Source organism: Lissotriton helveticus, chromosome 3_1 (genome assembly GCF_964261635.1).
Source record: "Lissotriton helveticus chromosome 3_1, aLisHel1.1, whole genome shotgun sequence".
NCBI lineage: Eukaryota > Metazoa > Chordata > Amphibia > Caudata > Salamandridae > Lissotriton > Lissotriton helveticus.
The window spans coordinates 986,479,049-986,491,705 of NC_136061.1; the positions used below are offsets into that span (position 1 = coordinate 986,479,049).

The following is a 12,657-nucleotide window of genomic DNA, read 5'->3' on the forward strand; positions in this document are numbered from 1 at the left end:
GGCGACGTACATCTAGTTTGGATCTCCAAATCCACACTCTCCCAGATTCCAAATCCTATAAAACACACCCTGCTTACACCCTGCTCGGATTTTAGAGTCTGGGAAAAGTAGCTTTAGTTGCAGTACCAGAAGGTAGAATTATTCCACAGTATTGCAGTAGCAACCAGTTCTATAGTTGGATTATCATACTTATCTCCACTAAACGACAAAGAATAGGAATTTCAAACCTTTTGTCAAACTGACCTGGGAATCCCGACTAGTTACAGTACTATTAACGGAACCAGTACCGACGTTTGGGGTAGTATTACCGTGGATAACTGCATCCACCTTTTTTGCTCTCTATCAGGGATTGCCAACTGGCAACTGTTTTTGGGCCCTAAGCCCGCATCTTGTGTGCCAGCATGATCCCTCTTGGATGCTTTACGGCTGGTCGTGAATTCATGGCTGTGTTCCATACACTAAATGACCTATTAGAAATGTGAGATTTTCGCTGTTGTCCCCCTCCCTTCTACTGTGTGCCCTGAGGAAAGTGTGGCCCTTCATCCGGCCGAGCACCGAAACGCGTGTTGGCGCCTCAAGCTTGTCCTACTATTTTGTCATCTAGTCTCGGTTCCCCGTGAGACTATGCAGGACTGGACACATCATTAACAACTGGCCACTGAAGTGGATTTGATTGATTGAAGGGATGTGTGGGATTTATATTGAATGATTTGACTTTATACTATGCTATTGTAATTATGTTTTGTTATAATTTAAAAATATATATTTATGAAAAGATGGAATAAACAAGAAATGTTTTTTCACGATTCAACTATTCTGAATGTTATGATTCTTTGCTGGTCTATGTGAGTTTAATACTGATGATATAACTTTTGGATTCTATGTGAGCCTCTCTCTATATCAGGGGGGGCAGACTGTTTTTTGTATTGAATTACTCATGTGTTCACACTCTAACATATTGCTTCACTTGCCCTAATATGTTGACACAAACCGCTCATAGTCTCACACCTTAAACCTAATGTCATTTTACACTCCGACATATGTCTGGGTGCCCATCCTCTAAAAATGAACACCTTGCCTGTAAGTTCCTTCAAATCAATCCACCTCTACTCCATCCATAAGGCATACCTCACTTAAAATTTCAAATGCTGCCTCATAAGTTAGACCATTTTTCTCTGGTATCTTTCCCTCAAGCTGTTAATGATTCCTACATGGAAGAGGTGTGGTGCAGCGGCCAGGGCATCCGACTCCAGAGCACGGGGGCTCACGGTCCGATCCCCGGCAACAGCAGCTGGTCAGCCCAGCACCATGTGACTCTGGGCAATAGCTCATTTAATCTTCTCGACGGCCCTGAGAGCTTTGACGCCCTTGGGCAATTGTTCGCCCTTTACAAATACTGGATTAACTTTTTTTTATACATTGTCACTGCAATCTTATCCTGCCCCTAAAATCCTCCTTGTCTATTCTACCCTGCAAACCTGCCCCTAAAGCGACTGCCCTACACATTTACTGTGCTCACGTTGCCGCTCTAGACTTCCTCCTTAACATCCTCCTTCTTCCTACCCCTCGAATCCCAGACTTCTAAAACAATTGTATTACACCACTAGTCACCCGAGCTAATTTAAAGCTTCCTAGCTTGCTGATGAAGCATACAAAATGCTGTTAAAGCTTTACTACTGTGTTTTATAAAGTCTTCTTACCTTGCCAAAACACTCTGCTGACCTCTTCCTTGAACAAATTCTGCCTTCTATTGAAGTTGTCCAATTTGCTACTCAAGTCCTCCAGGCTATCCCATTATTCCTTCTGCCAACTGCTTGAAGCTATTCTATTTTCTTCATGAAGTTCAGATCTACACACTCACTCCCCTGCCCTTTTTGTAAAAAGTTCTCATAATTTGCTCTCAAAATCTTCAATTCTACCCGTGATACCAACCCTCTATCCAGGACTAGATGATGCATTATGGTTTATACATGTTCTTTGTTCATTTAGTGGGGTCACTTACCGGGGGCCCTTCAATGCCTCTGTGGCCCTTGGCTCCCTTTGCTCCTTGGGTTCCAGGGATACGGTTCTGAAAGAGAAGCACAGGCAGTTACATTTCGGACCCACAGAAGTAAATCAAACTGTATTGAGTAAGTGCATTCAAGCCCATCCAACTGTTTCTCTCTCACAATTCAGAATTCCAGTGTGACAACTGGTGTTCTAGGGCACCACAGAAGTCAGGGGTTACTGGGATCCATTTGATCAATTGGTGCTGTTCCCCACTGAAGTTCTTGGTCCACAGTACTACTGGTCCGCAGACTGGAAAATCAAGTGCCCCTCTCCAGCACTTGACTCTCCCAAGCTTACTCAAGAAGGTGAGATGGGTTAGACATTCAGAATACAGTTTGCAAGGTGATGCCAACTAATAAGATCAATATCCAGTGGGTGCTTTAATTTATAAAAGAAAAACAACTTCAATACACACAACAACATATGCTACCCATAAAACTAAGATACACAATGAAAACCGAAATTCTTTAGGACCATCTGGACCACAAACAGTATTATTGTGTCTTGATGCCAAGCACTATAAAGAACAGTTAATATTACATTATATAAACCACATTGCATTAGGTTACTCTTCAGAGATAGAGCAATGACATTAAGGGCCAGTTGTATCAAAAATGTGTGTGTCCTCATGTAAAAACATAACTTGTACTATGTAAAGAGCTCTGATACCTGATTCGGTTCGGGTCTAGTTCGCGCTATATAAAACTCTACAAAAAAGAAAAAAAAATGGGTTTTGCCCATTCTGTTTCTATGGGGAAATGTGTTGATACATATGGCCCTAATATTTGTATTGCAGTAATGTGGCTTCAGCAGTTGATATGAAGTCAAATGTTCCTGGTCCATACACTGTCCCACCACTCAAAGAAACAGATGTGTCCACCCTTCCTTGATGAGGACACTGCTTTGGTGGTGCCATGGACCTGGTTATGGGCACCTGGTGTCTTTGTACAGTTACTGGAATCACACTCCACCAGTACCGAAGCAACTGGTCTAGTTATAGGAGGGAAGTGGCTAGCCAGGGTGTCAGTCCACTTTGATGTCCTCTGAAGACACTAACAGGACCTGTACCACAGAGCCCACTGTCGCAGTCCAGAGTTTTTCTGTATGTTCACTGTAAATGTAAATAAATGTAAATCCAGGACTTGTATAGCGCATGAATCACCCCCGAAGGGGTATCTCGGCGCTGGGGGCCGTCAGGAAGATTAGGCGAGCTATTGCCCAGAGTAGCATGGTGCTGGGCAGACACCTGCCGCCGGAGCCAGGGATCGAACCGTGATCCCCAGCGCTCAGCGTCAGTCGTCCTGGCCGCGGCACCACACCTCTTCCAGATACTGTGTGACAGAGGAGTGAGTAGGGCCTTCTGCTCTTCTCGTTGGTCTCTTGAAACCTATCGGGCCCAACCTGAAGAGAGCAATTATATGTAATTCCAGAACAGCCGGCCCTGACCACCACCCAGCAGAAAGAGAGGGTGTTAACCAAGCAAAAGGAGCCTAAGCTGAACGTATATATTCAAGCTTCTACAAGGAGCAGTGAGGGGCACACAGAGCTGTAAGTCCAGCAGAACAGATACCAGCGTGGCTCACATTAAACACAATGGCTCAACCAGCTGAGCTACTGCTCTCAAAACATTTATCCAAGATATGACAGACCCAAAATGAACCAAGGTAAAGGACACCACACAGACTTTACCAGGAGGGAGCTGGTCGGCAATTCCTTCTAAGGGGCACAGAGGTGCAGATGCCTCTGAGTATAGATTAATGCTGCTACCACTGCCAGTCTACCCTAATTTTAGTAGCTTAGGCATTAGACACACTCTGTAAAAGAGAGGTGTACTGTGCATGCCCCTTGACCTCAGAGTCAAACTCTAGGGTCTCCAGTCATATAAACAGGGAGACTCTCGGTGGACACACAATTGTAATGTTCACTGTGGTAGAGGTCAAGAAAACCTACAACAACTTTCTAGAGGCTTGCCAGAAGATTAGCATAACACACAGAATCACATTGTCTAGAGCCCTGAAGAGGACTATCCGTCCAAACATAACCAGGGCAGAAACATTTCAGGAGTTATAACATTTCTTTGATATTTTACACCAAGTGTCTGAGTTATTTGAATTCATGTTGAAGTAAGTCTTAACAAATACACCACTCACTGACTTACTCACTGTGAGGCGTAACCACAGCAGGCTAACGCCACCAGGCCAGCTCATCTGATTTTCATATCTACTGCACCACTGCAGACTTTATAAGGTGCTCACCGTTTCCCTTTCCCCCATTTCCTAGGGGACCTCATTGAGTGAGCGTGTAGGAATACCCTACATTTGAATATTGTTTTCAGTTCTTCATATCCAACTTTGCTGTGATAACCTCTTTATGCCTTGCATGTGTACAGTGGTAAGGTCATATTCACAGCCCTGTAGAGTCTGAAAGACTTCCTGTTAAGGGGTTATGTAGACCGCAGTGAGAGTGAAACCCTAGAAGGCAGGTTCAACATGACCTAAAAAGCCGGGTTTTCAGAGCTTTCCTGAAAGCCAACAAATTTGGCATGGATTTAATGACGAGGGGGAGTTTGTTCTAGGCTTTAGAAGCACCCACACAAAACCCCTACTGCCCCAGGAGGCGGGCCTATATTTGGGAACTAGCACCAGCTTAGCCGAGGCAGATCTCAAGCCTCGACCCCTCCAGCCTTCTTTCAAGGCCCTTTATTCCTTCCACAGGGCAATCGGGGTTCTCTGAGAGACATGGTAGCTAGCTACTGCAGGAACATAGCTTTATCATCTTTTTGGCTTTGGAGCCGTGTTGTGTCGCAAATGGTGTTGTATGCTTTAATTAGCAGATGCTATTAGTTCTTGGTGGACATCTATCTCCAAGCCTTGTGTTGGTAAGAGCAAGCCTTCCTATCGGTGGGACAAGCTTAATATGATGGCATTTAACCAACATCTTACTGAATCTATTCAGATTCTGGAAAGCGCTGGTTCAGAATCGAATGCTGCAGTTTCTCAGTGGTTAATAGATGCTGTAGTTGCATCCTCTCCTCCTTTATCTAATAACCATAGATCCCTTCATCCTCCTGCACCTTGGTTCTCTGAAGATTTAAAATTACAACGAGCCAAGTGCAAGGCGTTGGAAAGGAAATGGAGACTTTTCTACTCTACCCCTAGCAAGGTGGTTTATAAAACTGCATTAAAAAGCTACCATGTTAATTGTAAACTGGCTAAGGCAGCTTTCACCGCATCTTCGATTACCCAGGCACAGAATTGCCCACGGACTCTTTTTGCTGTGGTAAAAAAGTTAACGGGAGCAGACACAGTACCTTCTGCTCCGGTATTGGATAAATCACAGTGTGATGCCATTGCAGAGTTTTTTATCTCTAAGGTGGAGCGTATTTATGTAACTTTAAATACTTCCACGCCATTTGCTGACTCCCAATCAGCGGCTATTTCTAGCTGTCCTCTCCCTTCCCCTTCAATCTACATTCACGATTGGCGTCTGTTTGATGACACCACTTTTCTTTCGTGCCTGAACAGTATTAGGTCAGGCTCCCCACGGGACCCTGTTCCTATGAAAATCTTGAAACTGTTGGACCTTGAACCACGGAGAGTCCTGATGAGACTCCTAAATTCATCCCTTACAGAATCTCTGGTGGCGCAAGAGTGGAAGCATGCCATGGTTGTTCCCTTGGTGAAAAAGATCGGTGCGGACACCTCGAACTTAGCCAATTTCAGGCCCATATCCCTGCTGCCTGCATGTTCCAAAATTATGGAACGACATGTGAACACTCAGCTTAACTCATTTGTCGAGAACATGGGATATCTTCATCCATCCCAATCCGGGTTTCGAGCACACTATTCCACTGAGTCCGCTCTCCTCGGGGTGACGGAGAGGCTTCGGCACGGTATCGATCGCGGGGAGACCTTTGCACTCATCCTTCTGGATTTGAGTGCAGCGTTCGATACCGTGTCTCATTCCATTCTTCTTGATTCTCTCCGCTCCCTTGGTGTTGCTGGATCTGCGCTGGCCTGGATTACCTCCTTTTTAGGTGAACGCACCTTCCAGGTGTTCTCGACAGAAGCTGAATCTGCTGTCTACTCATCGGCATACGGCGTCCCCCAGGGGTCGATTCTCAGCCCTTTGCTGTTTAATATCTATATCAGACCCCTTGCTACCATCGTGGAGGACGCCGGGTTAACAATCTATTCGTATGCCGACGACACGCAGATCGTGTTCTCTCTTTCCAGCAGTGAGGGCCATGAGATCTCGGCCTTGAAATCTGGCCTGTCACGCTTTGCTACTTGGATGCACGACCATCTGCTCAAGCTCAACGGTGACAAGACCGAGGTGGTTATCCTGGGCAAGAATAAAGATCTGTGGGGCCCCCGACATTGGCCCAGTGACATGGGTCCTCTGCCGCAGCCAGCCCCCGTTGCCCGCAACCTAGGCTTTCTCATAGATGATAGGCTCTCTATGAGACAGCAGGTAACAAAGGTCGCTGCTATCTGTTTTTCCACTCTAAGATGGTTGCAAAAGATCTTGTGGATGCTGCCTTGTTCTACGCGGAGAACTGTTGTCCAGGCTCTGGTAATTTCTCGTATCGATTATGGGAACGTGCTTTATCTTGGAGCCGATAAGGCCATTATAAATAAACTTCAAGTGATGCAAAATTCGGCAGCCCGTCTACTGTGTAATGTACCTCGGAGATCTTCTGCAGCTCAGGCTTTGTGTGACCTTCATTGGCTTAAAGTCTCGAACCGTGTAAAATTTAAAACCTTATGCCTCCTTTTTAAAATCAGGCAGGGTTCTGCCCCTAAATATCTGCAGAACCTGGTTCAAGACTATAAGCCTGGTCGGATTTTAAGATCTTCCACAAGTGGCGACTTCTCTGTTCCAAGAATTAAACTAGCTAAAATGAGCGGCCGCTCATTTTCTTATCTTGGTCCAAAGATGTGGAATGCCCTCCCGACGGTTTTGAAAGCTGAGACTGATCTTCTTTCTTTCTGTAAAAAACTGAAGACTCTTTTGTTTAATTAAATCCCTGCACAGCCAGTTTTGTCTGGGCCTTCTGCTTGTCTCTTTCTTCTATCTATCCCTGGTGCCGGGAAACCCATTGAGGGTAGCTGTGCGCAATACAAGTTTAAATAAATAAATAAATAAATACATTGGTGGAATGATTGTGTTAAGAGCCTGGTCTGCCAGATCTTCAACTAGGTAGCCGTGTCGTGATGAAATTGTGATGCGGATGTCATTCTTGAGGGATGCTTGTGTAAAGGTCAAGTAAGTGTGGTTAGATAGCCTCTCTTTGCCAAACATAAGACTTTGGTGCCAATATACAGTGTCACCGCCCTGTGTCTATTAATGGGGATCAGTGATACAGCAAAAGTGCTGTGCATGGAGGAAGGGCCAGTGCATAGTGACACTACAGCCCACTGCCAGGGGAGCAGACATTGTACACTGCTATCTTCACATGATACACGGTGGTCCTGAATTTCTTCACTACTCCCTGACTTTATTCTGTCTTACAAAATGCATCTAGAAAGCATGCAGACAAAATTATACAACAGTGACATATCAAAGTGATTACAAAGGTATCTTTTCAACATTATTTGTAAAAGAGCTGTTAGTAACTTACATCATCTCCTGTATCACCGGGTTCCCCTTCATCTCCCTTGGGGCCAGGGTAACCTTTAGGACCCTGAAATAGATTGGACAATTATGGCAATTTAATACACATCTCCATCAGTTAAGTTCTGCCAATCACACCCTTTGATACGTTTTAATCCCCTCTTACACTGACTGCTGAAATGTGCCTCTCTAGTTGCCTTGAATTTCCCCAGGTTTTTGTTACTTCTTTCTTTGGATTTCAGTACTTTTCTCCGTAGATAGTTTGACTTCGCTCAATAGGTATTCTGAGTTCGATGTTGATCTGTTACCACTTTCTTCCTTAGCTTAAACTGCTCTCATTACTTGCTGTTGCAATCCCAGTCTCTGAATATTATTACTTGGATCGACGGCTGTTGTCGGTCCCCACCCTTGCCGTAGTTGTTTACTTCTGTAGCTATAGTACTTCAATCTCTGTGTTGCTTCTAATTTTTGTAGCTCATTTCACATACCGTCCACAGCTGTTGTGTTTTCCCTCCCTAGCAGTTGTGGATTTCCTTCCTTGACGTAGGTTCTTCTCTTCTTTCATGTTTTGAAGATGCAGGTTTTCCTATTTGATGTGCACCCCCAGAGGTACAGTTTTCACTGCAATCTATTGCACTTTCCCTCTGCTGCGATTTCACGTTCGGGACGTTGCAACAGTACTTCCTACCTGTTGGTATTTCTCTTCCTTGCCTGGGATTCCTACAGCACTTTTTTTGTGGTGATTGTATATTATTGTTTTGTATTTCGTTTTTTTTACTAAACCGAAAAGAGGATCCTGGAGAAGAGCCAGTGTTTAGCATTCTCTGATGGTAGCTATGCACTATAAAGACATGATCCATCTATTTATATGTCTTCTTCTCACAAAATGAAGGGTCTTCTCTCACAGTGGGAAGAGACAATTTGCCTTTTTCTTGTGATTTTGGAATGTGTGTTGTGCAATTTAAAAACCGATTAAAAAGTGTTTCTACTCTAAATTATGTTCAGGCGGGACCAGCTCCTTCGCAACTCTGACTATGAAGACTAATAGACTTACTTTGGACCCAGGGTCTCCTCTGGCTCCTGGATATCCCTGGAAGGTGAGAAAACAAACGAGAAAGGCTTAGGTCAGCAGCATGAAGCCAGTGGGATTCATTTTAAAGTACAATTAAAGGATGCGTAATCTTCAAACTCACCTGAAATCCTGGAAATCCCTCAGTGCCAGTTCCTGGTTCGCCATCATCACCCTAACAGGAAGAAATAAACAATATCAAGAAATCAGCCAATCCAAAAGGACAATCCAAAATACAGCGAAGATAAACCAACCAGCATCAACCTGGGGACATCAACATACCAATTAAACATCCCATCAAACTTCTAATGCTAACCAATAAGCATTATTTAATCAACCAACTAACCTATTACAAAATAACTGAACTACACCAACAAATCAGTTAACCAAGAAACAAACCAACAGTGCCAACCAAGTAGTAACTGTTACACAATCAAATCAAGCAATGTCATGCAGCAAAGACACCCTATATCAAACGACTAACCAGCCACTAAAGTTAATTATATAATGACCTGTTATTTACAGCACTCGGGAACTTCACGCCTGATCCACTGAGCACAATATAAATTCGAGCTATTATAATTGTTATCATTAAGGTTATTAATAGTACTGTTACTATTATTATAACTTTCATCACTCGTGCTACTGGTCAACCTAGTAGCTGGCAATGATTCCACCCAAAACACATTTAAAGAGGATCTATGTTACATTAAATGACTTAATGAACAATCCACTTACCAATTGCTCAAACATATACTTTCTCAATAAACACACACTACACTAACCTTTCAGCAAGGGTACCTATCAAAAAACCTAATAACTCACTCATACATTTAACCAGTTAGATTTTTTTGTTAATTGTCCATGCACCTCTCAACCACACATTACCCACCTAAGTCAAATATTAACTCAAGCAAATGCCCAACCAGTTCCTACTACATCCTAGCCAATTAATGTACGAAGTAGCAAGAAGATAGCAACCCCATCTGTCCAATCATTTAATATACCCAATTATGTTAGCTATCCAAGGAACAAAACCAATCTTGCAAATAAAGCCATAAACTCATCCAACCTAGACTAACCAGCTTACTACAAATTGAGCAATTAAATAATGTAATGGGCCAGTCACCACAAAAAATGAAATCAACTGACAATCATCCATCCAGAGTGTCCTCCTCTTTGACAAACAATGGCAATACAAGCAGCTCATTGGTCAGTCAGGAGGCAATATATGCACCACTTGCGCCTTAACCATGATATCATCAACCACATCGAGGCATGCAGGTATTTCTTAATGTGACTAACCACAGCTTAGAGGAGTAAAATTGCATGCTTAAAAACTGAATGATCAGACTCTGAGGTTTCCCGCTATGGGTGTACACTGTGTGATTACTTTGCTATGTTCCCAGAAATCTCCCTTCCTCAAAATGCACACTGGAAAAAATGTAAGGAGTCTTTGAAGTGAGAGCTTCACTCACCCTTTCACCCATTGGGCCATTGTCTCCTGGGAGCCCCTTGGGGCCTCTGGGTCCTTTGCCACCCTAGGAAGAAAGAGCAACAAAAACAATCATTAGTTAAAACGGATGTATGACGTTACAACGCATGCTTTTACCACGCATGCTGTTACAACGCAGTTTTTACACCGTAAACTTTTACAACGCATAGCGCTTTGGGGTGCTGGATAGTGAATAGTTTAATTTACTATTCCAACTCCAGTCCCCGTGGACACTAGGGAAGGTGTTGGATAGTAAATTAAATCTATTCCCTATCCTAGAGCGCCCCCAGCGCAATGCGTTGTAATGGTTTTCGTTGTAAAACCTGCGTTCTAATAGCACTGCGTTGTAAAAGTTTCGCTGTAAAGGATGTTTCCCGTTAAAACAGAGCAGACGAGCAAGAAGAGGGATGCGCGTGTGCTTCCTTCACCACTAAACACTTTGATTGTGTCCAGTCATTCATCAAGTGAGATTAATTTTGTGTATTTCTCTCAAATAAATGTGAAGACAAATTAGTAGTGCAAACGTTGGGCCTGGTTTATAATTTGGTGAACAGATTAAACTCCTTCAGGATGACAGTGTATATTATTCCGTTGCCCTTACAGAGTCCCCGCTAGCCAAATTATGAAACGTTCGTCAGCCCAGCGGACATTTTAGGCATTTACAAGAATCAGTGTCAAGGCAGTTCCTGCCAAAGCATTGTGACGTTGCCAGATGAATCCATCAAATATGACAAAGATTTCCGGCGAAGTTACAGTTTTTTAATTTTCAAAAAGAAAATCCCAAAGCAGGTATTTTTTTTTTTAAGTAAAAAAACAATGCCTCTCACTTGCCATGAGAGATTCCTCCCATATTGAGGGGGACAGTAAGCACTTTTCAGTGCACCTCACTCGCAGTTTTTTCCTGGTGGTGGGTCGGCAGTAAAAACAGCTCTTTGTCCGACCATATAATTTGTTGGACAGACATATAGCCAAATCTCTGATGGCACTTACTTTATCGGGCCGTCAGAGAAGTTTGACCATGACAGAGATAGAGTAGTCTCCGCCGACTTCAGACAGTGGTCCACACAAACCAAAATTGGGCGGGCAGGCCATAATGTTGGCAGGAGTGATGGAGTTTCCTCTCAGCCAACATTTAAATCGGACACATTGTTTTTATTGTAGATGATTTTTTCTTATTTTTACCTTGTGAGCAATCTCTAGAGTTCAGTGTGATTTAATGACACAAAAAGCACAAGGAAAGTTTTCTATCAACACAATAATTCCCCTTCAGTGGCAGATTCATCTCAAGAACACAAGTGGTCTATGTCACTCCTGACTAAGGTCACTGGCTGGCCTGAAACAATCTGAGAACTTGATGTACTCAGGACTAGGACTCAGTGTATTAAAGATTGGCGTGAACGGTTCTCAAATCAATATCCGACCTTGCCCAATACTTGTGCAAAGAGCTGGAAGTCTTGGATAGGAGATCCTGACAAATCTCACTATGAGGAAGACTAATGTACTTCCTGGTGAAGGGTGAAGGATGCTGCTGCAGTTTTACTCATTTGAAAAAGAGCAACGTGGAGAAAGCATCAGATCCCAGAACATGACAACTTGGTCATGCATAACGTTTCCACAATAGGGAATTTTGTTTTCTCTACAATAGAGAATACAAAATACTGCTCTTTACTGCATCCTGAAGACTGAATGGATCTAAAGTAACAGGATTAGATCACTGACTGGCCACCACACCCTGACCGCTGAATGAATCCCATACTACAGAACTGAACTGTGGTGTGACACAATGGCACTAAACTAGGAAGGCAATCCTGGTCAGTGGTGGATTCCATTTGAGCCCAAATGTTGTGTGGGTCACTCATAAACATTGGCAGTGATGGACCACACATAATCTGAGATACCATGTTTCAGATGGCTGAAAACAGGACCCATTGTATGAGAGCTTAATCGAAAATCAACTTGAGTGGCAGGACACAAACGAGTTTTAAATAAACTACTTGTCCTTGATCAGTGATGAGACAAAGAGAAGAAAGTTTGGGAATCAAAGTTCCTGACAAGTTTTACGGGTCTCTAGGTTACCAATTAAACTCTCAGAGAAGAAATTAGGAAGGCGGGGATTGAAGTGTGAGGCCACTATCAAATGTGTCACCTACACTTTCACAGCTTGAAATGGGAGTAATTCTAAAATAAATGGCAGGTGTTACCTGGACATTTCACTGTAACTAACTGACCATGTGACTGATTTAGGAGGTCACAGTAAAAAACATGTATTTTTTTCTGTAAATGTCATGGCTGGTTCCTTCAAGCTTGGGGTGTGCTTTGGCACTGGTTTGATTGGCAGATGATAGCAAAGCTGAGTGACATCATCTCCCAAATGCCTGCACTTATGTATTCCACCCCCATATAAAGCACTAGCTTAACACCCCCGAAT

General features: G+C 43.4%; 1 protein-coding gene across 1 annotated transcript in view; it reads right to left on the reverse strand.

Annotated features, from left to right (window-relative positions):
* Nucleotides 1-12,657, reverse strand: part of COL6A1 (collagen type VI alpha 1 chain) — a 94,502-nt gene that overhangs the window by 16,498 nt on the left and 65,347 nt on the right. Inside the window, exons 23-27 of the mRNA XM_078681450.1 lie at nt 10,213-10,275; nt 8,859-8,909; nt 8,720-8,755; nt 7,673-7,735; nt 2,003-2,068 (exon numbers count right to left, since the gene is read on the reverse strand). Coding sequence (XP_078537576.1) covers nt 2,003-2,068; nt 7,673-7,735; nt 8,720-8,755; nt 8,859-8,909; nt 10,213-10,275 — 279 coding nt within the window. The remainder of the gene's footprint in view (nt 1-2,002; nt 2,069-7,672; nt 7,736-8,719; nt 8,756-8,858; nt 8,910-10,212; nt 10,276-12,657) is intronic.